This window comes from Xiphophorus couchianus, chromosome 1 (assembly GCF_001444195.1).
Source record: "Xiphophorus couchianus chromosome 1, X_couchianus-1.0, whole genome shotgun sequence".
Classification (NCBI taxonomy): Eukaryota; Metazoa; Chordata; class Actinopteri; order Cyprinodontiformes; family Poeciliidae; genus Xiphophorus; species Xiphophorus couchianus.
In genome coordinates, this window is record NC_040228.1 from 9,867,877 (window position 1) to 9,893,335 (window position 25,459).

The window sequence follows — 25,459 nt, forward strand, 5'->3', positions numbered from 1 at the left end:
GACTGTGACTGGACCATTCCAACACATGAATCTGGTTTCATCTAAACTGTGTCATTATAACTGTGATTGTTTGTTTAGGATTTCTGTCATTGCTAAAAGGTAAACCACTGCTTCCGTTGTTGGTTTATTTCAGCTTCTAATAGCTTTTCTTCCAGCACTGGTCGCATCAATGATCGAAGCATGTGAAGAACTTCACTTTTCTTTGTTAAGGTCAGTATTTCTGATTCACCAGACAGAAAAATGGCCTCCATGGGAGATTTCCCAAACCCAAACCACTGCTGACCAGAGAACAAAAAGCATATATATATATAAAACCTTTATGATCTCCAAGACCTTAGAGAAAGTACTCCATGAAAAGCAAAAGGGGAACACTTTGAAAGGTGTGCATTCTGTTATACAAAATTAACATAGCATCTCATAAAAAAAGAACATTATACTGCCAAGCACAGTAGAGTAGAGTGGCAATCTAGGGCTGTCTTTCTGCATCAGAGGCTGCATGACTTGTTGTGTCGGATGGAACCACAAATTCTGCTCTAACATAATGCAGAAAATCCTGAATGAGAACATTAGCGCTTCAGTTCAAGCAAACCTGAGTTATGCAACAGAACAGTGATCCAAAAACACTTGCAAGTCTGATTGGCTGAACTAAAAACAAAATGAAGGACTTGGGAGTTCTTCCACAGTGCTGCCAAAAACGTGACAGCAGCTGCACTTCTTACAATTTCTTTCATTAGGTAATTACTTCTGTCACACACAGAGCCGGGTTGGTATGAGTAGCTCCTTTCCCCTTAATTAATTAATAACTTAATATCTGTGTTTACTCAGGTTATCAGTTGTTTCAAGATCTGAAACATTTGTTTGAGAGAAAACAATCACAGTTTCTACAAGTGGGCAAATCATTTTAAAGCACTAAAAGTTTACGACCCATTTATGACCCAAGTTTAAATTTATGACTTCACACACAGACTGGAATCCACAGTCCATTAGGGTAAACACACTCACACAAATAAGAACCAGCTGGGGATGAGGGGAGTTTATGTACTGTAATTTATTATGATGCTACATGATCCATGGTTGCTCTTCAGTTCTTTTCTTGCTTTACTACATGTTTGATTATTTATATATACATACAAAAGAGTATCAGATGACTGTGTGATCACACTGCTGTGACTGCACCAATGCAGGAGTGGTCTTAAGCGCAAATACCTTTTATTATCATTTCCTTTAATGTAGTGCGTATTAACAGGTCAGTCCCCACAGACGGCCACGCCCCAAATATCACAGCACCTCCATCTTTAAAAAAAAAAAAAAAAAAAAAAAAAAAAAAAAAAAAAAGACACATTTCTCTTTATTCTTCCTGAAACAGAACTGATTTATAAAGGTGGGTGCATGATGGTCGACATGAAGCAGCGGTTACCACCAACCGGAGCCGGATGGGAAACAGAAACAAGGAGATGAAGAAAACAAAACAGTTCAACCGATAAAACGCCAAGACTAAACTGGTCCCTTTTGAAAACACAGGCCGTGCTTGAATTTCCAAACTTAATAAATAACTATAAAACAGCAATCGTGATTCAGCTATTTCATGCAGGCTGCAGTATATTTGAAGATCATAAAATAACTTCTATAACAACACAAAAAACAAAGCAAAGGTGGACGAAACTGATTTTCTTAACTCTGGATTTCCTAGAAGTGAATCAGCAGAGTCTGCAGAACCTGCTGTGGATTGAAACCGTTTCAGAACTGATTCTAGACAAAGTAATTTATAGCTTTGCTTTTTTTTTTCTTTTTTTTTTTAAATAGATCACCGTGCATCTTAAGTTATTCATCACAATCCTTTATTAAGTAATAACTTTATTAGTGGCCCAAAGATTTAATTCGATTGAACAGATTTCTTGGTCTGGACAGAGAGTAACATGATTAATAATTGTAATCTTTTTTTGTTTTTTTTTCAGTGAACATTCCCCATTTTCTGTTACAAACAGGAAACTCTTTGCAGCCCCATCACATTAAAACATCCACACACACAGCTTCTACTGGCTCATACATACAGTATACATATACTTATATATTTATATATATCATTTTTTTCACTTCACTCTTTAGAATACAAGATACAAAGTTTGCATTGAGAAAAAAGAACAAAAAGTCTTTCAATGATTAATTTTGTTCTTCTGTCCTGCCAGATCATTAACAACGAGTGGAAGAGACGTGATAATGAAGGTAAAGACACGAAAGTGAGAAACTTTCAGAATCAATGAAAGACTTTAAACATTCAGCCAGCATGAAGCCACTTCCACACACCGCTGCAAGATGGGGAAGATCCTTTAGGAAGCAGAGATGGACGGAGAGAAAAGATCAAATGCAGGGAACAAAAAAATAATAAATCAAAAAGAAAACAATAAAGCCTGGGACAAAAACCGCTGAGCCTTGTGGTTTAACCGGGCCTGCCTTCCTTTGTTGACCTTCTACACTTAACTCCCTTAGATACAAACTTTATAGTTTGTCACTAATAACGTCGTTCTTTCTAATCATTTGGAGATCATGTATGACAACATTCTTCCTCTGCTGGTGACATCACAACAGGCAGAAGTTACCTGGTTGGAGTACATCCCTTTGTGATTTTCGTCTAGTTTTTAACAAATTTACCCTCGAGTGCCCCGTTTCAGAAAGCAGGGCTAAAGAGCCCTGAGCAGAAGGTAGGTACTCTGAATAAACCTACCCAGATCGGTGATACTCTGGGTTTTCGGTTTCGGAGCAGGAGATATCAACTAGGCAACTCAATTCTGAGTCAAGTTACCCCTGAGTTAAGCGTCGAGCGCGGCCAAACGACGAAGACCTCATCAATGGAAGGCAAATAACGTGATTCACCATGGCAACGAGAGAGAAAAACAATCCTGAAAGTCTGTATTTCTCACCAACAGAATTAGAAGTTTTACCGACGGTATAGAAAGAATTTAAAAACTTTTCTTTTTAAAAATGGCAATGCTGTTGCAAAATTGCAGAAGTTAGTGGGCAGAGTCAATGTGCGAGGTTCAGCAGAAAATATTCTTGATGTTATTTAACTCACATCAAGAAGATAATTTTATTTTTCTTAAAATATCAATATCTACTGTACTTTGAACAGCTAAAACTACATGAATAGAATATGCTTAAAGTGTTTCTACAGTCTACATTTTTGCTTGCACTGATATCTGGAATTCTGTTCTTTGTGTTGTGAGAACTCCACCCACCTGGGCTGCACATGGTTTTCAGATAGCGAGCAACTAATAAGTGTTCAAGTCACAATGATCTACAGTCCGGTAGTGGGAGAGCTCTTGTCTAAAAAGCTTCTTTATAAAACATAAAATTCATCTTAAACCTTTATTGATGCCAATAGCACAAAAGAGAAAAAAAGCTTATGTTTCATCAAGCGGCTCTGCCAGGGACTGAACTGCTGTGTCACCTGACAGGTGAAGACACACACCTCTTAAATTAGAAATCTATCTGAGGTGACTTCTGCTATATAACAGTTTAGATGCTATAGTAACATTTCGGACTGAATCCTGCTGGCACTAATACGAATAATTAATGCCAATACCGAGCGGGGTTGCTTCAAGAAGTAAGCTGCGGTGGCAAGATGACTCGGGACAACGCCTATCTGGCTTTCTGAAATCAAAAACCCAGAATATGCTCATAGTTACTCCAGAACTTCATCAAGATTTTCACTTATCTTGCTTTCTGAAATGAGGCCCAGATGTAGTTACTTGCATTCTACTGCAAAACTTCCAAGATGTTTGGAGACAAACACACACATGTCCACACACACACACAAAGGGATGACTGGAGCGATCGAGGATTAAAAATACTTTTGAGCCAAATACCTTAAAAACACAACACAAACAAATATGTGGTAAGGACAATGCATTTTGTTAGGAAATTAGAACTTAAAAGACAGAATTCAAGTGCAAGCACCGATTTACAGAATTGCTTCATTGTCCACCTCTCCTGCTGAAGTCGCAGTAAAGAGCTGTTGCAAGGAGGTGTGGAAAACAAACCCAGGCTGAGCTTAACCAGTAAGGATTTTACCTCCAGAACTGGAGCCGCCAAATTCATTTAGATTCTTCAAAAGCTGGGAGAAAGTTAGCTACTGAATCGGATGCAAACATCACGGTGAGTACCGTAGAGATGAATCACCAGGAAGACATTATAATCAGCCTGGTTCTACTAGTTAATCCCATTATAATTGTTTAAGTGCAGCCTAACACCATAATTTCAATAAACAGCAGAGGGAAGAAAGGGGGGAAAAAATGTAAATTAAATTACAGCGAGTTTACTTGTCTGTAAACTATGTTGGGTTGGCATGTGTTTTCAGATACTGCATGCTCTGCCACAGCATGTCATGATACTAGTCGAGGCATTGATTCTTTTTACAAATGGCTGACATGCACTGAAGTCAATCGATTGGAAAAATGTGAACAATATAAATAGATCCGTACCAATTAAGCCGCATTAACCGCCACCAACCTCTAAAGACGATCGATGGATCGCCATCAACAGGAGCGTTCATCATGGGAACCATGGGAACTCCGTCTGCCCCAGTCTAACCTTCAATTTAGTTTTCTTATCTTGTTTGTATTCCTCAGGGAGAACGTTACTATGAGTCTGAATTTACACCTAAAACCTGCTAAATGTTGCCCGATCACCACAGCGTTCACTAAAGCCAGCGGCTCTAACGTCAACCCTTATTGCCTGGTGTTAGGTCAGTCGCATCGTTAAAAAAAAAACAACAAAAAAACCCCATAAATTGTGAAGTCCAGCAGTGGAAAGTTATACTTTTTTTTTTTTGTTTTTCCTCAGCTGTATTTTTATCATCATTGCACAGTTGTTGTTGAAGGAAGATAAACCCCTGGCTAGTAGCTTAAAATGTTAAGAAAACAAGAAAACAGATCAACATAAACCCAGAAGACATCCCCGTTGCCGTCATTGGTACGTGCCCTTTAAGACACGCTGTCCGTCCCTTCGTTCCTGCGTCCGTCCGTCCGTCACTGTGCTCAGTCTGTGTCTCTAAAGGACCAGCTTGCCAATGATGGCTCCAATCACAAAGAAGAGCAAGCACAATGCGAGGACGCGGGTGCTCAAGCCTTCATCCTTAGTCATGGCCGTGCTAGCCACGGTGTTGGAGTGAGAAGCAGCAATTGGTGAAATCTTTCTCTTCCGCACACCGTCGTCCTCCTGAAGCAAAGAAGAAACACACAAGCTTACTTGTAGGCTGCAAAACCCAGAGACTGGAGGGGAAAAAACAAACACCACAAGAAAGGAATGAGGACTGAAGAACATACAATAGGAAGAAAGGAACAAAAGTAGGAAAGACACAAGCAAGGAGGCACAGAAAAAAGGAGAGAAGACAGACAATTTGGTAGAAAGTAAGGAAAATTGAAAGGAGGAAAAAAAGGAGGATATTAGGGAGATAAGAAAAATAAAGACCCAAGAACAAAGGAAACTGGGTAGAGTGGAAAAAAGGAAAAACATGAAAGATCCATGAAAGAAAGGAAGGAAGGGCATAAGTAAAAACAGAATAAAGCACAAGGGGAAGAAAGGAGGGAAAGTAGAATGGACAAAAGGAAATAAGGAAGGAAAAGAGGACAAAGAACATTTGAAAAAAAGTAAGGCAAGATGGAAATGAAGAGAGAGAGAAAGAAAGAAAATACAAAATACCAAAGAAAGGGGGGGCAGAAGAAAATACAATAGGAAGAAAAGAATGAAAAAAATGTAATAATGAAACAAGGAAGGAAAGGAGGACTTGAAGGGAGAAGACCAATAATGAAGGACTTAACATTTAGACAATCGAATAGGGATTAAAAGCTGGAAATACCAGCATTCCACCTATACTCTCATTGATATTTATTGTATAAATATGCATTTTCCTCTAAATTAAACTTGACCAAATATTTACTTTAACCTTGCTGAGGCTGAGAAATATATTTTCCCTAAAGGGAGAGAGGATGGAATCGGCCTGAAACTGTTGAAGCCACCGTTTCAGCGCATCTCACCCGGATCTGTTTGTTTTCTTCTCGTAGCCTCTGCACCTCCACCTGCAGCTGCCTGCACTCCTCCATGATCTTCTTCACCTCCCCGTCATCCAGGGAGGCGCTGGATGACTTGGGCAGCGCAGAGTGCTCATTCTTAACAGAGGTAGAGGAAGACACAGGTTTGATGCTTTCACTCTCATGCTGCGGAGAGAGAACGGGTGGGGGCGGCCGGGTGGAATGGCGGTGAGGGAGGAAGAAGGGAAAGTGGAATAAGGAAAAAAAGAAAACATGCCGACGCGGCGGGGAGTGAGATCCAGGCACAAGACGTATGAATACAAACATCATGTAATGAATGACTCAGGACACTGGAACAATACTGAAAACATGACAAAAATCTATTTCACTAACATGTGACATTTATTGTTGAACTCATTAGAGAAACATCAGTTTCTCTCAGTATAGTGTGAATGACACTTATCTGTGTTTGAAAGAAATGTATGCAATGGCGAGCAAAAATATCTGAATGTGGAAAAAAAAACAAACTCTTACTTACAGTTTTGTCATTTCCTATAGGCATCTCAAACGCACATCTTAACTTTGAGTCCATCAGCTCCTCAGGTTTGGCCTCCTTCCACTGCAAACACAAACAAACAGGATTCACTTGTCATTCAGTCAGACCTCTTTAATAGCAGCTAAACTGTTGTCCTCAACTCTAAATAACATCAACAGAACTACATTTCTGCACATTTTTATTTCAGGTGAATGTACAGACTGAAAGAGACAGAGACACGCTTAAATCCATCTTTAGGTTCGTGAATCAACTTCCAGCTTAATACTCACAACTCCTTCCATGTCGGTCATGTCTCTGGGAGCCAGAATGGACTGCACCATGAATTTATGCTTACTCTTCTCATTGGGGTCGTACTCAAATGGCTGCAGCATGACTGTGGAGCAGAGGAGATGATGAAATACAATCAAAACTGCTCATATTCTACAGCTTGGAAATATATAGATGCCTTGTGAGGAAAGATTTTGAAATCTACACCACAGTGTAGCCAGACTTTTAAAATAACAAACCCTAAATCTAACAGGAAGAGGACAACTTGAGGACACTGGAAACATGGGCTTAAAAGAAAAAAACAAACACAAATGAAAGCTCTAAAAACAATTTTAAAAAAAGAACTAACTTGTACTTTCTATTTTTTAGCCATTTGTAATCATCTTGTTGATCTAAAATACTTGGTTTGCGTTAAAGTGGTCTAGCCTTTTATAGAGCTAAAGACTCTGGAGGAAACTGCATCCTTATAAGAGGAGGCTAGCAAGAAGGTGTCTACAAAATACATTTAAAATGGTTTCTTTCTTATATATTACACATAGATACTATAACCCTGGTTTAGACATTAGGTTTAGGAGGCTTTATGTCTGAATAATTCATAGGTTTTAGTTAAGCTGCTTAAAACACACAAACACTATAACTTCTAAAGTGATGAGATGAAGCTGAGAGAAAAAGCAATCACAGTAAACACAGCAGCAGCTTTGAAACACATTCAAAGCTGCTGCTGAATGTGAAACCATATTTCAGAAGATCATAAAAAATATTAAAATAAAAATGGATCAAGACTTTTATACTTCCTGACGAGCTCTGCCATTTTATGTAAAAAAAGATTCCTGACAAAAAAGGATTTATCATTTCAAGACTTCAACGTAAAAGTTGTATTGTGCTAGTGCCTTTTCTTTTACCTTTGCACATTAAGTAGAACTAATATAGATATTTTAGTACTGTTGCAAGATGAAATGATCAATAAATACAACATTTTGTTCTCTCAGTAGAATCAAATGCTTCTTTAGATGGCAAATGTCGTGTTACAAATCAGGTTAAAGCTCCATTCAGAACATTAAAGCTTGTTACTAGTATGAGGCGTTGGCACAATTTTTCCACGTAAATGAAAAATTCAACCAAATACGTTTACAAACCAGAAACATTTATGGAGGTTCCAGAGTCAATGACGCCGCTGTTTGGACGCACACAGTATCTGCGAGGTGCAGTTGTCTTAACTTTGAAACAAACATTTCTGTCTGTGGGGTTAGTGAGCTTCAGCGTGGCGGTGACAACATCTGTAAATGGGCCTGCAGGGGGGATAGAAAAAAAACAAACCTTGGTGACTTGAGGGTATGTGTGTTAAATGTCATTGAAATGTAAAAGTTGGATTTTCACTTGGAAAAACTTAATGTAAACAATGAAGAAGATAGTATTTGAATGTCCATTAACTTGTAGTTATTCTTTCTCAAAGAAACCAATCAATTTGCTAGAAAAGGAAATCAGCAAGTAAGATATGAGAAATTAAGATTTTTCTCCATCCATATATCAACACAGAGAACTCCAGCATTTTCAGTCTATAAAATGCATTCAATAGAATGTAATGTGACGCAATAAATAAGACATGGAAACGCAGTTTACACACAGATGAGAAAGATCTAGTAAAACAACTTTGTTCTCAGTTTATTTTAAGCTACAACCAATATCAAAAAAAAAAACTCCAGCACGTTATTTTTTTATTCAAGTTGTATTATTATTATTGACCAAAAAAAAGACATCAGTATGTGTAGGAAAAAAACAAAATCACACTTTAATGATAAAGCCAAAACAGCAGCATCTTTAATATTTATGTTTAATGCCCCACCCCTAGTTGCAAATTGAATGCAGCAGAAAACAAACACGGAGCGAATCAAACACCTTCTGCTTTCTCTTGGCCTTTAGAGTCTGCTTCTGCTTCATAACTCTTGTTTAAAACTTCAGGTCATCTGGTGCTAACAACACTGACTGTGCTTTCTGCACACTGTTAACACAAAGCATCACTAACTGTGTGTGTGTGTGTGTGTGCGTGTGTATGTATGTGTGTGCGTCCTCTCTAGTCTCATCTTAGCATTCAAGGATCTGCAACAATCAATCAGAGAGCGCACCCCCCCCCCATTATACTGATCCAATGAAGCTAGTCCAACAATTTCCAGAGCAACAGGAGACAACGACAACCATCTGGGAAAACAATGATCATTAGTAAAACACACGCAACGTCTGATTTTACAACAAGCCCGATTAAATGCAGCAAATCAGGGAAGGAAATCGGGTTATTTAGAAATTAAGAGTGAACGATAAAGCTTTCAGTCTGGGCTTTCAAGCTTAGGTCATTGAGCAATAAGCATGGTAATGTGGCTAGGCAATGACAAACTCTTTGTAGAAAATGCTAGAATACCCGCTTCTTGGTGCGCATGTGTTCACAGCAAAGCCTGTTTAAACAACTGTGCTACACATTAGCCAACTTGTGAGTGTTTCACAGCATCGGAAAATGAATGGTAAAGTAAAAGAAGCGTATAAGATTATTGTAGTAATGGTGTGGACGGCCTGTCCTGACGCTGCAATGACAGCTAGCAATTTACCCGGCTAGTTAGAGCAAATAAACGCCAACAGGTTAACCGTTTCATCCGTCACCAACTAAGAACAAATTTCAGCCATCTTGTGAAGACACAATGAGAAAACAAAACAATAAAAGCTGACACAGATACTGGCTAACGTCTAGAGCTAGCTGCCTAACTTCGGCCCTGCCCTCCGCCTTAGCGTTACCTCTGAATTTGAGTTCCTGTTGCGGCTCTAGCACCAGGACTTGTTCTTGTCTGGCCATGTCCCAGGACTTCTGTCTATTGTGACGGCGAGGACAACAATATAATACCGCAGAAAACCTTTAGGAAAGAAAAACAACGGGCTCCTGGAGATAACACAGCGGTCCTCTAAAGGAAGCACAATCACTCAGACTGATAGGCTTGCTGACTGAGTGCCACCGACAGCTGCTGGGGAGCTAACTATGCTAGCGGCGGCGGCGACTAGAGGAAAGAGGAGCCTAGCGTGGTGACGTAGCACGACGTTACGCTAACAGGAAGTCAGCTGTTTTTTTAAATTAAAATCTTTATTGAAACAAATATTACAGAACAATACAATAAAATACAGTGTAATATATTGACAGCCGCCACTGTGCAAGTTTTAGTACTGGTGGAATTTCCAATAGTTTTGATATATTGTTTGACCTCATTTTCTGCACTTCTAAGTAAAAATAACTACCCCAGCAGGGATTGCATAATTACAGTATTAAATTCGGTTTATTGGAATTATATTGCCGTATTTTGTGACAAAATCTTGATATGTCTTTAAATATCCATCAAGGTTGAGCAATTGGGTGATTCTCTGAATTCGGTACATTTTGGGGTCTCAGGTTACTAAAACGTATAGTACCACAAAAAATTGTGTTTTTGAACTATTCTATTGAAGTAATCTTGGAACCTCCAAGAAAATATGTCTCCCCAACTTATGCATAAAATCCCAAACATTAATACGAATTTCTTTGTCACTTAGGTTGCTTTAAATTCAACCCCGTAACGGGACAATTTCATTCCTCTATCAGTATAACTCAATAACATAATTAAACTAATTCTTCCAATTCCTTTGAGATCACCTGTCCCTTGATTAAAATAAGTAATTGTAAATCATAATAATTAGACTGATAAGTAGAATACGGCAACTTGATGTAAAAGCGCCTTTCATAAATCACAAAAATACACTTTAAAATAAATATTAAATCAGGCTTTTTTATATTTTTGACTCATTCTTTAAACTTTGCATACAGTCCAACAATTATTAGTCTAATATTTGCTGTTACTATATATATATTAAAAAAAACATAACGTTTCACGTTACGGGGATGAACCCAGTGTAAAAGTTGACCAGACTGTAACGGGGTTGAACACACCGGCTGGCTTAAGAACAGTCCAAAGTTCAACCCCATAACTTTCTTTTGCTGCATTATGTTGCTTGTTTTCAGAAGGTCTGTTTATTTTCACAACATCTTGTGAGTCAGTATTATTGGGCTGCTACTAGGAGCTGCATAGTCGTTTTTCTTGTGGTTAAAGATCTTTGTAAACCTAATTCTGCCATGAAGTGTGAATAATTTTGGTCTCAGGTGCCAATGCTGACACTTGACGTGATAGAAACGTAGAAATCACGGTGCAAATGTCTGAGATTAACTCCACAAAAACTTACATTTCACTGAGGGCTCCAGGGGAGAGTTGTTGAGTCCAGTGTGTTGATGAACTGCATCTCAGCGCAGTTTATCAGCTGCAATATGGCAGACATGAGGGCCTTGCAGAGGACAGTGAGGGGAGCCAAGAAGGTCACTTGAGTTAAAATCCTCAGATTTCCAAGTTTAAACATCACATCACCTGCTTCACTGAGACATTGTGCAGATTTCTCTGTGTAAAATCCTCATCACGTTAAGGGTCACAAAACCAGCCATAAAAATGTAAATTGCAAACTTCTAAATCACATACCCAGACTCCCAGATCCCAAAGGAATCTGGGATTCCCTTTGTGTAGCTATATTTTCAAAACTTGAAAAGTATTAAATGCACTAGGGATGTTGAGCATAAAAAAAAGGAAAAGATGTAAGCACTAATCTGAAACACTAATTCGAATAATTCGCAACATGAATCTTATTTGACTCGACTGTATATAACTGGAGGGAACTCTGCCTATTTGACTCAAATGTGTTGGGAGAAATTGGAGCTAATTGGAAATGATCAAATTTAAGGAACTGACTTTTTTCATTGTTTTAGTGTCTCAAAAAAAGAGATTTCTCTCAGATTAGATCTCAGTTCAGTAAATTCAACAAGTTGAAGTCAGACTATCTACACTCAGAATGATAGTTATATAGAGTATACAGTACATATCCCATTTTATACTTATAACCAATGAAAACCTTAAAGGCAGTTTTTAACAAAAAAAAAAAAAAGAGAGGGAAGCATAAACACTATAAAACTACCTGGCAGACCGCTGTGCCAACCTTTACCTTGATAAAATCATCAACCTGTGGAAACTTCACAATGCATATCAAACAACTTGGTCTCTCTTCTTCTCCATCCAGATTCTGGGGCCTTGATGAAATACAAAGTTTATTTTCAGCTGTAAAAAAGAACTTTGAATCACTGAATAACAATCCTGCCATTGTTTTCAGTCCAAGTGGAAGCTTCCGACTTTGTCTCTGATTCAGTAGTCTTACAGACTCCAGCAGCTGACGTTTATTCTTCCACACTTTTTCCTTCCACTTACCTTTCCACGATTAAACTTAGATACAACACTCTGATTCTTGAGCAATACATTTTTGCTGCTTACCCGATTTGTGAAAGTTGTCTATTCTTTCATAAAACAAAAGTATTCTCAGAAACTACAAATCAAAAGAAAGTGAAATAAAACATAGAAATATATCTCTGTGTAATTAATCTATAATAGTTCCACTTTCTGAATTGAATTATCAGAATAAATGTACTTTGATTTTTTTAAATTTCTTGAGATGCACCTAAATATTATCCACCACTCTCCCATAAAACAAATTCAAAAATATGAAAGTTGTGAAATATGTTACACAGGTTTATGCTGCTGTGGTTCAAGAAAATCTGCTGAAATACTTGAATTTTTCTTTGCGGACTCCACCAGTGAAACCTTCGAGAGCCATTATTGGGGATAGCGCTGTGCTCCACAACTAGAGGCTCTCCCGTCAGAGTTGCACTTTGCATCGATGCTGGCTGAAATAAACAGACTCTGTATCTGAAGAGGAAACGTCGGCTAAACGAACGGGAAACTTCACTTCCCCGGGGACGGATTTACAGCACCCCTCCCCACTGAGCAAAATGAAGCGACAACGGCAAAAACGACAAATCCAGGTGGTGAGAGCAGAAAATGGTGGCGTGTGCTTCTTGGGTTAAATGACCGGCCTGTAGCCGTCTACAGCTGCAGGACAATATTTCTTAGAATTTTATTTATTAGAGCTCTTTGTCCTTAAAGTGAAATCAGGTTTAACGTGTACATTCAACAAAGACGAGGACACAGATTAACCAATAACGTACAGGCTGCATCTGCTTTGCAAAAACAAACTAAACCGATTTATTTTTGTCATATTTTTTTTTCTCTTTTTTTTTTTTATCATTTAAGTATTGTGAATCGGGTATCAGTCACCTCCAGTGCATTCTTTGGAAAAAAGAAAAGAAAAGAAAAAAAAATTCATTCTCTGCAATAGAAGACAAACAAAAGAAACCCGAACACAACTTCAGTTGAAAGGATTTAAGTTATAGCAATACGCACACTATCAAGTGTACAATTTGTCAAGGTTCATTTGATTCTAATAAAATACTTTTATTTTTTTTAAACCCATATACATTTCATATATTTATCTTTTTGGGGTATATGGATCCAAAAATAGACATTTAAATCATAACGGGGGAACTGGGGGGGGGGGGGGGGGGTGGGAAGGAGAGAAAGAGGGGAAGGGGGGCGGCGGGGTCAGAAGAAGAAGAAAAGAACTAAACAAAACAAAAAAAAACTACAAAAGCTACACATGGTTTTTTTGTCGTCTCTGAGGAGGAAAAGCGAGGACAGAGAGAGCAAGATGGGGAAGATACGGAAAGGGGCGGTTTTAAAGAAAGACGAGGGGGAGAGAAAAGCGAGGATGGTGAGGAGTCAGGAGGAGGATTGGCCAAGCTATACAGCGCAGTATGACACCCACTTTAGCTCATTACACACGTATAGTCGTGATCAAGGCACAGGGATCTTCTAAAAGTTAATTCTTGTTTTTTTCTTTTTTCTTCAATAAAGTTGTACAAAATAATACATTTTACAGTCTGTACAAGAATAATAGTTCAGCAGTAAAGTAAAGACGCACGTACAAAGAAGCAGGAGGTGAGCGGGAGGAATGATGGGAGAGGAATGGCAGGGAGGCGCCGGGCGGGCGGGCGGGGCGTTGAACCACATGAATACAAAAAAACAAAAAAAACAGGGTGAAAGGGAGGGCAGGGGGAGTTTGCTGTCTTCTTTTTCCAAAGTTCTGGGTTGTTGTAACATTTCAGTTTTCACTTAAAACAAAAAACACTTTGAGAAAGGTGCAAATGGGAAGAGGTGAGGAGCAAAAGAGGGGGTGAGAAACAAACAAAAAAAAAAGAAAAGAGAGTAGGCAAAACAGATAAAGAATGAGCACACAGGGCACAATGGCACTAAGTCTACACAGACAAAAACAGCTGTGGAGACAGTAAAACAGGATGAGAGTTCTTGTTAATTTATACGGCACTGTACTGTTTGGAGGATGCAGCCTCATCCTCTTTGATTCCACAAAAGTTGGCAATATTTTGTTGTTTCTCTTTTTTCTCTCTCTCTCTCTTAAATTCAACATGTTCTCCTTAGTTTGGCTCCGCTGCCGACGAGGCAGAGTCGAGTGGCGAAACGGCTCCGAAAGAGTCAGCGAGCCCTGAGCCCGGCGTCGTCTCATCAACAGCTCCTTCCCCAGCCGCCCGTCTCCTTCCCGAGCGTCTGTTCTAGTCGATCGTTTAAAACTCAAAAGCTCACTCGGGATGAAGGAGTTGGCACCTCGACAGAGCCCAGCGGCCTGAGGACAGAACGGAGGATCCGCCTTCCTGAGGGCTTGCTGTCCAGAAAGCAGGACCGATGAGCCGGATCCCAAGATGTCTGTGAGCGACGGGAAGGTTTGGTGTTACACGGTTCAAGTTAAGTCCTGAGCACAGTGCTTGTGTGTGTGTTTTCTTAAAGTTTTTTTTTGTTTGTTTGTTTTTTTAAATTCCATTTAGTTTTCTTTTTTTTTTATTTATCTCATTAGATACAGTGTTCTGCTGATCTATTGGTGACACATTTATTCTCTATTTGCAGTATTTCAACAGTTCTCTTCCCAGACATTTTTTTTCTTTTTCTTTTTTAGCTCTCTTGGTTTTTGTCGACGCAGATGTAACAAAATCTCTAAGCTGTCCAGACTAGGCCGCTCTCAGGAGGGTGACGGGGGACAATACTTGACTTTAAAAAAAAAACAACAAAAAAAAACAAAACAAACAACAAAAAAACGGTGAGGAGCTCAGAATATGGCTGAAGCTGGAGGTTTGAGTCTTTATTTTACTTCTCTTTTCATCCCTTGAAACCCCTTCATCAAATCCCACATCCCATGGGGACGTTGCATCAGGGGTAAGCTCTGGGTTTATGGTGTGTTTACTGCACGGGTGGGTGTGTGTGTGTGCGTGTGTGTACTTTGGCCTCATTTTTTTGCAGCAGGCACTAACACACATCGGTGGAAGAGGGGAGTTCAGAGACCCAGTGTTCAGTGTCTTTTTTTTTTTCTTTCTTTCTTTCCTGTTTTTAAATGGAGACGGTGTTTTTTGGCGTTCCCATCACAACAGCTCGTACTGCCGCAGGTGCATCCGCTGGATGATGTCTCGACAGTCGTTGAAGACCCTGCGGATGTTTTCCGTGTCGACGGCGCAGGTGAAGTGGGGGTAGCAGTAGTGCCTCCCGTCCGCGCTCGCTGTGCTGATCCTCTGCAGGTGGTGCGAGAAAAACAATACAAAATCACTGACCTCTACTTGTACGCGCGCGGGGCTCGTTTCATATTTTCGAAATTCAAAATAAAGCAGATGTAACCAAAAAAAAGAAAAAGAAAAGGATGAGCCGATTACAGAAATCAGAAAACTCTGGAGTGGAATAAATTAAGAGTGCTGTCCTTCGCTATACGCATCAGCAAGCGACTTCATATGTCTGGATATTCATAAAAAAAATAGAAATATTGTTCAGCTTAACGGTGGGCGTTTATCGTTTTGTGTCGTTTATTGTTTACCGTAATAAATGTCTCATCATAAATCAAATCGTTACTTATTTCAAACAAGTAAAATGTCAGAGAAAAATAAAATAATTAGGAAGAAAGAAAAAATATGTCATAATAATAATCAAACACAACAATTCAAAACTTTCATATGCAGTTCAAAGAAGTAGGAAGAAGACAACTCTTATTAAATCATATCCCCAGTAGACTCAGGAAAATATGTCCCACGTTATACATATTTACACATCTGATCTGATTTTATTATTACGCAGTCTACACCATGCTCGTCTCCTGTATAAGGATTTTGATTTATCACCGTCATAATAAATTCCAAAAAACTGCCTGTGCTGTAGTTAATGTCACTTTTACTATTTCCTCCGCTGTTTGTTCAATGAGAGCAGAAATAAATACCATACGATTAAATGCAACTACGGTTTGCTGTTTAGTGATACAAATTCCTCTTTTTATTATGCGAGAAGTCTCCTAAAGAAGCATTTTACAAAGGGGAATGGTTTTCAAGAGCAGAATTTATGTTTGTGGAGATATGATTGCTCTACCATACAGTTTGCTAAAAAAAGAAGCAATAATGTAGTGTAGCGAGCAAAATAGTAGTTCTCATCACTTTTATCGTTGGCACATAGGAACTCAAAATATCAGTTCAAGCGCAACACAAGTTCAGCACAAGGACTTACTAGGAACTCATCTCTTATGAAGTACTTTGCTCTTGTAACACGAGGATCTTCTCCAGGTTCTGGTGTCGCTGTCAGACAAAAGAGAAATCACAGATTATCTGAGGTTTCCACCTTGCGGGGATTAGGAGTGTGCACGACAGTGTGGAAGGACATCTTTTGACACATTGTACATAATGTGTTCATTATGTGCAACGAACGCATCTCCAAGTGTTTCGCTATAGCAGAAGTTTAAATTACAAGGTAACTTGAAAACTACATTTGCATAGTTGGTCAGTGACTGGGACACTCCTGAGCTCTCGACCGTTTCTGTCATGCAAAACACTTTCCAGAGTCAAATTCCTAATCCTGCCGTAACTATTTTACCAAAGGTTTTGGCATTTATACCAACTTTAACTACACAACATTGAAAATTCATAATATTTCAATTTAAACTACCAAATATTCAGGTTATGATATCTCTTTGCTTTTTTGCATTTTTTTTTCAGGCTGCAAGTAAAGATTATTTCTCTAATCGATTGATTAATCTATTGGTTATTCTGACAATTATTGGATAAATAAATAGGCACATTCTGTAGATTCTCTATTAAACCACCTAAGCCTTACAATATCAGAAATACAATCATTCACATCCTTTTTTGTAAAATAAGAATATAAACATTTTATTGCATAACTGGAATAACAAAGCATTCCTTTAATCAATTTGAACTGGGTTAATATAAAAAAAATGCCAGCTAAGGAGTTTTGGGTAAAATATATTGACAGACAAAAGTGTTTTATATTTTATATTTGTATAGGTCTTTATATTTATTTGTTCAGGTGTCATTGTGCAGGCAGTCAAAGTCTGTGTCTGTTTCTGACCCCTTACCGTCATCAGGTGTAGTGTAGCGAGCAAATTCAGGGAAGTATTCCTCGATTTTAGATTTCCCTGCGAGTACTTTCTCCGCGAGCAGGTCCTGTTTATTTAGGAACAAAATGACAGAAATGGTCCGCAGCCACCTGCAACAGCAAAACAGACCCGAGCGTTAAGACCGGAGTCCTACACAACCTCCGCTTTAAAACTCAGAGCTATTCCAGATGAAAATGTATAGCTTTTCCCAGGTCATTTTATTGGGACTGTGTGCCAACATTTTCTGCATACCTTCAATTTTATTCCAAATAAGTCTGCAGTATTAATCACAAGGTTCAAATCCAGTTCATAATCAGCTGACTGATCCCTGAATATTGATCTTAAGAAAAATACTAAAAGGCCAAAACGCTGCTGCGTAGTCAAATATTTCAAATCATACATTGAGTGACTCTTTAGTGTAAGAAAGATGAATCTTTGCCAATCTTTTCCCACCTGTACTGTGGCATTTTTCATATACAATTCAACTAAATAAATGCTCAGATATGTTGGAGAAAGAAATGTAAAAAGGAATTAAAAAAAAGAGTTCAAAAATTTTGAATCCTCCAAATTAAAACATGGACATAACTTGGCTCTCCTAGCTAAAATATTTCACTAAAGTTGTGGTTCCTCTTTTGCAAAAGATAAAGTGAACTTTCTGTTGCCGTCACCTGTTGTTCCAGATGTTCTTGAAGAGGTTGAGGGCCTCTTGTAGTCGATTGGTCTGATTGTCCTCTCTGATCACCATGTTGTAACTGCTACTGGCCACTACAAAGATGATGGCCGTCACATCTGTGGACCAAAAAAAAAAAAGAAAAAAAGTTGATTTACACAAGCACTATAAAATAAAAAAGTAAGGCAAGAAGAAGGAGAAATTAACATATCTTACCATTAAAGCACTGAATCCATTTCCTGCGCTCGTCTCTCTGACCTCCAACATCGAACATACTGTGGAGATCAAACAAGACGCATGGAGACTTCAAAACATGCGCAACACTGCCATCATCTGGAGAAAGTGGTGTTTTTATCCTGATGTTCACCATGATGCAGCAAGAAAGTGTCTAGAAAGATAAATCTAGATCTTCTTGTTACTTTTACTTACTGGAAATTGACTTTGTCTACTTGAAATCTTGTTTCGAAGATCCCAGAAGTCAAAACTCTGCATCGAAGCAAATCCTGGGGCAGAAAAACAAAACACAAAATATTAAAAAGGCTTTGCTGCAAGAGGAGCTATTGCTGCCAATGGCTTCATGTTCTCCCTCTACGGATGATACAATGTTGTCGAATATGACAATTTAATTGAGTGCAACTGCCTATATAACTGGACTGGTGTGATTATACATTTCTGCAAATAAATTGGTGACCCTCAACTTGAAAATATATATTTTTAAATGGAGCTATATGTATAAGCTCACTGACACAGATTTCAGTTGCTTGGCAGCAACACTACATTTTTGTTGTTGAAATATGGAACAGCATTTAGAAAAGCGTTAATAACCCACCTGATCTGTTGGAGTGTAGTCATTCTGTTTCACAATCTCGATCTTGTCTAGAAAGCTGGAAGGAAACACGGACAGCAGGGTAAGGAAAATGATATTTATTTATGGCACAAAAATACATATGTAATGATGAGGTTAGAAACTGTTCCAGTTGAACTGAAAATAAGGGCTGTATCCCAACAGTGTTCCCTCAAAGGCTTAGAGTTGGAAATTTGACATCTGCCTTATTTAGTTGTAGATAAATTTGGAGGTCCCAACTCAGATTCTTTAATTGACTTAAATACACCTTATATTTTGATTCTAAATAATACACTGTAAACCAATTTAATTCATGTGTTAGCTTATTTCTACCACTTCACTAAGTGAAAGTACTTTTTTAATGCTGTAATTCTACCAAATTGGAAATATAAGATGAACATTTTCTTTTATTTTGATGTGTTTTTTCTTATGCAAAAATTAGCAAACTAACCTTTAAGGTTTGAGTTAGACCTCAAATTTGTAATGTGAGGTCTAACTTAACAATGACAAATCAGAAATTAGACTATTCCATATTTCTACGGGATCTATTTGATATCTTTTGTGAAGGTAAGCATTGCAGCTCAGCTTTGCATTGGTCCATCACTTATCGTCTGTATAAAAAGCAAAGCAGCTTGTGGTTGTAATTTGACGATGTGGAGAAGTTCAAGGGGTTTGAGTGGTTTTGCACAGCACTGCAAACACAACTGGCAGTAGTTCTTATTTCACAGAAATTTGGTGGAATTAGGAAAAAAATACATAATCAACAAAAAAAACCCCAACAACGTCATGTTAATTTTAAAAGCAACAAAAAATAAAGAAAAAAAAGTGAGATTCTTTTATTTTCCAAATCTGGATCAGCAAGAAAAAAAAAAAGGCAGGATGGAAGCATAGTGGCGTCTGATTGACATTACGGAGCACATTTCAAAAATAGCTTCCTGCCACCCAGGCTTGCAGCGCCATAACCATGGAGACGCAACTACAGGAGCTATTAATAGTCTATCAGCTCCCAATCTTGTGCAGCTGGAGCTGCTCCAGAGAAAAGACAGACAGACAAATGAAGAGACGGAAGATGGAGGAGGAGCAAAAAGAAAATAAGAGCAGGGATCAGGATCAGTTTGTGTTTTTGTGCTGGACGTGTGAGCAAGAAGGGGGAGGGAACAAAACGCCGGACTGGACTATCTCAAACATGTGAGGGGAGATAAGAGAGAAGGAATATTTTCTTGCTCTTCAAGTCTTTTTGTTTTTTTTTTTAAACAGAGGACAGCATATAAATCCAATACATGTTAGACTGAAGATGAATGACTTCATGCTGCAAGGCAGAAAAGGTGGAAAGCTGGTAGTCTTTAGCGGAGCAGTAAGGTATCCTCCCCGCCTCCTCCTTCTCTAAACATCCTCTTATCTGTAGATGACTCGGTCTCAGCCGTGCTTGCTCCCAAACACTAAAAACTGCTGCAGTTTCACCGCCACTCTCCCATTTCTGGAAGAGGCTTTGGAAAAACAGCTGAGAGGAAATGTCAGCAGCCGATACATTTTTACATCGGAGCTCAAGTTTCCCCCTCGCTTTGCGATGCTCCACGGTGTGAGAGACAAAACATCGGCAAAAATGGAAATTCACCAGTGTGGCTTCTGATATGAAGTAAATATTTGTGATTTCTGAATGAGGTCAGCGATATTTCAGGACCAACTCAATGCCGGACTCTCATATTTTAAAACAGAGTGTGAAATGTAATGAACAGAGGTGCCGACCTGAAACATCGCCCTCGTCTTTTGTCACTTCGATGTGTTTAAATGGGATTTTCAGACAAAATTACTGCAGAATTTCGATGTCTATGGGAACGTCAAAATACATTTTAATGGGGGTCGGTGCCTCATTTTGCCTTAAAAAAAAATCTAAATATTGTGTTCTTCTGTATTCAGCCAACTGGATCTTTTGGGCTCTTTCTATACTAACTTTGTGAAATAACTCAAGCTCAGTCAAATGGCCTGAAAAGTATCTGCAAACATTTACAAAGTCTTGCCACAGACTTTCAAATGGAATTAGGTTTGGACTTGGACTATACCACAAACAAGCTTTGATCCAAAGTAGTCATGTGAGTGCTTTGAGTCATTTTCCTGCCAAAGGATTGACCCCAGTAATTTGTGGAAGACTTCAAATTATGTTTTATAATCTAATTTAGCTTTAAACCTCTCCACAACTTCCTCCCTGACCAGTCTGCGGTATTCCTCGGTCTTCATGATGCCGTTTGTTCTCTAATAAACCTCAGACCATCACAAAACAGCTGGATTTACACTGGGATTAAACTAAACACCACTTACCAGGTGACTTCTGAAGGAGAGTGGTGGGCCAGGATTTTATTAAGAGTATCAGCGTAAAGGAGGCCGAATGCCTGTAGCACTTTTCAGATTTGTATATTTCTTTATTTTTGGAAACCATGTGTTATGTTCCTTCCACTTCACAATGATGCACTGCTTTGTGTTGTAATGACATTAAGTCTCAATGAAATATGTTAAGGTTTGTGGTCAGCATGGAAAAACACACACAACACTGTGTGTGTCGTCAGAGTGAAGCTGTGTCGATTTCTGGGGTTTTTCAATATAGTTTAGTTTAATTTCTTTGTGACTTTTTATCTGAATAAATTAGTTTTCAGTAGTTTTTAAGAGTGAGCTTGCTAGTTTTGATTAGTTAGTTACTGTTTGGTTTTAGCTTAGTTTTTATTAGTTTTAGTAGTAGCTTCAGTTTTTTCATATTTTTGTTAATATTTGGGTGCAGAATTCAAAAACGCCAATGTATTGTACTGTGATTATGTATAAATTGACTGCATAATGAATACTCAACAAGATTTTCAAATTTATTTTAAATTATTGTTGGACAACCAGCTGACTGGTGTTTTCTCCCAACTTTTGATGTCACCATTTTGCGGACTAGCGCACGTTCTGCTAGGAATCGTATGGAGTATGGTAATGTGCCGACACTTGTGTGGGAAAAAAAATATATATATACTGTATATTTCACATCAGTTCGAAAGGCTAATAAGTTGATTCATAAACATGTAAACAAAGTGTATTTTATCTATAATTTCAGTATTTTTGCTAGTTTTATAAATGTACAATACAGTTTCAGTTAGCTATAGCTAATTAATGACCATTTCTATTTATTTCCGTTAATAAAAATGATTTCTCAATTTCACTTTTTGTTATTTTGTTAGTTCGAGTTAACTGTAATAACCGTGGCTTCTACTAGATGCCACTGGAGGGTCGGATCTTTTAGCACCTTCATGTAAAAACTGAATAAATTCCACATTCAGCCTGAATGTTTCCTGTAGATTTAATTCAGCTTTATCAAGAGGACTTCGGAGAAACACTGCGGACCGCTAATAGTGCAAAACAGGGTCACAGCTGTCTCAACAAAACATCCGACTGGGGTCAAAAGCACATCAAGAGAGCCAAGAAATTACAGAATCTTTCACAGCTGGGTTATAAAATACACAGTACGCTTTATGTATTTTTATGCCTAATTATTCTTTGACAATTGAAGAGGGCATTGAAATAAACAAAGGGGACAAAGCAAAGATGCATCAAGCTTCTAGAGTCCGAACTCCAAGCCGGAATTTTTTTTTTTTTAAAATACAGAAATTATGTTATTATCTAAAAATGAAGGAGTAGCACTACATCACATAGATATTCAGTCCACCATAAATATACCTCTGTCTTAGCCACAGTAATTGTTCCCATGATGTGTCATAACTTGACTCACTCACATTAAACAGATTATTTTATTCTCTTTACGGTAATGGATCTGAGAAGTGAGTCAGCACATAAAGTCTGGTCTCTGCGGCGAGATTCGTCTCTAAAGTCAAAACTTAGCTGGTTTGGGTTAAAATTGGACAGGAACTGTGGCGAATAGTTTACAGGCAGTTGTTGATATTTGAAGATCAGATGACAGTATTAAGAGCTTCTGTGTTTGAAAAATATGAATATCATCCAAAAAGCTCAAACAGTAAGTCCCAGAGTTGATGAATCTGATATGAATAAAATACAAAATACCTTAATAACTAAATATGTAAGAAAAATATTCAACCAGTCACTTGTTTTTTTGCTTTTTTAAATACTGCTGTGTCAATTTCATAGCTGCTTGCCAGATTAACATTTTTGTTTTCGCTTTAGCAATACAAAATTTAAAACAGGGCTTAAACAAGTTCATTTTGAGTAATTAATTAATGAATTTTAACACATATAGATCACTTTTTTCTTCTTCTTTTACATGTCCTGAGCGGAATGACTAAGGTTAGAAGATAAATGTAAACCAAAGAACTCGGTTTTAGTACAATATCTACAGCAATGAAAAGAACAAAAACGTTTGGAGCAGCAGGGTCCACTTCCAGTCCCCAGGGGACCGGTCGCTCATCCTCCTCCTCACCACATCTTCAAATTTCACAAAACTCTCAGTACTGACCTTTTCACTACAGTTACTGCATGTCTGATGAATCCTAGCATTTAAAGATTCCAGATGTCTGAGCTTGATAACTGGAATAAGACACCACTGGTTACAGGAATTAGTGAGAAAAAAAACAACAAAAAAAATATTTTCCATAAAAACACAATCCTGACCATTAATGTTTTATCAGAGCATCTGTATAATTCTGTGACACAGAAATAAAATCCACTTCCAACGACGGTAAGCATACATAAAGTATGAATTTTCACCTCTGTATTTTGGAAGAGATGATAAAAGGATGTCTACACATTTAAATCAGCCAGAAAAACATTGAAATTTGTAATATTTGAATTATTGTCTGTGTTTATTTAAAAATGTAGAAAGAAGGAAGTGCTAGAAAGTTAAAAATGAACTCAAATGTGAAGGATGAATTATAATTATAATGTCCTAAACCTGGTGTTCTTTATAGTTTGCTCTAAATTGATTTTTTTTTTTTATCTAAGTGAACATGAGCAGCAGTTTTTTTTTAAGACTGTGACAACCTTTTAGAAATTTTCTACATTTTTATTTTTTAACTAATATTTAGTCAAGTTGGATTTCAATGATATGACTGAAATTTAAGAGTAACTGTAAATCAACCAAATGAATAAATATATTGTAGAAAAATATATTTATTTATTTATTTATTTTTTTAATTAATCTCCGGGGACTTCATCCTGAATCAGTTCAAAGAACCACATAGATTTTTCTTAATGACGAGCAGCAGAATATGACTCTGAATGTATCAATACTGGTTTGTTCCTTTTAAATCCCTGCACTTAAGGGCCATTTCATTGCATTTTAAATAACTGCAGCAATCTATTAAAAATATTTGCAAAGTGGACGGCTGAAAAGTTGTGTCGCTCAAAGTTACTCACTATTGTGCGCAGTCGATTAGCTGATACTCGTTGGATCTCTCAAAGCACGCCCGGACGCCGTCATCCTGCCACAACGTCTTTGCGTGATAGTAAAACTCCTGAGGGGGAAGAGCGAAATGTGATGAGAGTCAGAAAAGGTTTCACCGTTTCTGATGAACAGATTTACTTGAACTACTCCATGCACTGAAAAATAATAAGAAGGAAAAAAAGCAAGCAGTCGATAACGGATATTTTTCTGTTGGTTTAACGCAGGTGAACAAACAGGCTTGATCTGCGTGATTAATCGATGGCTCGCGTCGGACAGAAACGCTTCCTGTTTTAGGTCGTTGTGTTATGGTACAATTTGACAGATATGAAAGGAGACAGAAAAGGCGACAAGGTTGTCTGTTGTCCATGACGTGTGACTGAGATCAGTGGGTGCGCAGCGACTTTGTTGACACCACATGCAATGTACGTTGTGCCTGGGCGACGCCCCTGTACGTGCTTGTGAAGGTAAATAGTGGTGAAGGGGGAACAAAGTAAATAATAAACAGTATGAAAACAATAGGCCTTCGCAGCGCTTTGCTGCTCGGGCCTAATAAAAGGAACACCTCACATCTCTTAGAGTTACTGACAAACTGGCATCGCTTATACACGTCAATTAAAAACATAATGGGCGTTCTGACGACACTGGCGTACCTTTTGAAAAAAAAAAAAAAAGAAACCTTTGAGCAGGTATTGAACATACCTTTCATTAAGTTTTTTATTGGTCTGATTTGATAATGCTATATTAAGTGTTTTATTTCCATCAGCTGTGAGCAGAAAATCATGAAGAGAAATAAAAGATTTGAAATATTAAGATTTACAATATGTTTCAGTTCGTGTTTGAGTTAATGAAATTAATTACCCTTTTAGAGATAATTTAACCCATAGAATGGACATAACTAACATTTTATTTTGAGTTTCAGAAACTGCCTGAAAAGTCACAAAATTTGTTTTTATTTAGTCTTTTACCATTTCCAATCTGATATCAGAAGTCCTGTTTACTCACTTGTCTTTTTACACTAACAGACATGTTTGAGCAAGGATAATTGAGGTCTTGTTTATCAAAGTCATAAATTAAGTTAAAGTCCCTCCTTTGAGCCAGATCAACAAATCAGCTTTTCTTCCAGTGAAGTCTAACCCGAATGAATGCAGCACAGAACTTTGTCTTGTACGTAAAATTGGAAAAATATTACAACAAGGCCGGACATCATTTTCTAGCAAACTACTAGCACTCCCTGTCTTCTCCTTAAGCATTTATTTTCTTTGTGAAGAAGCAAAAAGCATTTTTAAAC

The 25,459-nt window shown here is 37.9% G+C and overlaps 2 protein-coding genes across 3 annotated transcripts in view; both read right to left on the minus strand.

Annotated features, from left to right (window-relative positions):
• Positions 1-1,033: 1,033 nt before the first annotated feature.
• On the minus strand, positions 1,034-9,896 carry LOC114149263 (vesicle-associated membrane protein-associated protein B-like). Of its 2 annotated transcripts, none has more exons than XM_028025095.1 (6): positions 9,631-9,896; positions 7,986-8,138; positions 6,852-6,955; positions 6,565-6,645; positions 6,033-6,164; positions 1,034-5,214 (listed from the first exon to the last, which is right to left on the minus strand). In XM_028025095.1, the coding sequence occupies exons 1-6, from the start codon at positions 9,686-9,688 to the stop codon at positions 5,047-5,049; spliced, it is 696 nt and encodes a 231-aa protein (XP_027880896.1). In that variant the 5' UTR covers positions 9,689-9,896; the 3' UTR covers positions 1,034-5,046. The 2 variants fall into 2 exon arrangements, with proteins under 2 accessions (XP_027880896.1, XP_027880807.1); XM_028025006.1 differs by having other exon boundaries at positions 6,033-6,212; positions 9,631-9,895.
• A 3,258-nt stretch (positions 9,897-13,154) lies between these two features.
• The window catches only part of gnas (GNAS complex locus), a 30,601-nt gene continuing 18,296 nt past the window's right edge, over positions 13,155-25,459 (minus strand). Inside the window, exons 6-13 of the mRNA XM_028015964.1 lie at positions 24,144-24,241; positions 18,777-18,831; positions 18,377-18,450; positions 18,164-18,222; positions 17,946-18,066; positions 17,257-17,387; positions 16,392-16,459; positions 13,155-15,418 (exon numbers count right to left, since the gene is read on the minus strand). Of these exons, the coding sequence (XP_027871765.1) occupies positions 15,272-15,418; positions 16,392-16,459; positions 17,257-17,387; positions 17,946-18,066; positions 18,164-18,222; positions 18,377-18,450; positions 18,777-18,831; positions 24,144-24,241 (753 nt within the window). The 3' untranslated portion in view covers positions 13,155-15,271. The remainder of the gene's footprint in view (positions 15,419-16,391; positions 16,460-17,256; positions 17,388-17,945; positions 18,067-18,163; positions 18,223-18,376; positions 18,451-18,776; positions 18,832-24,143; positions 24,242-25,459) is intronic.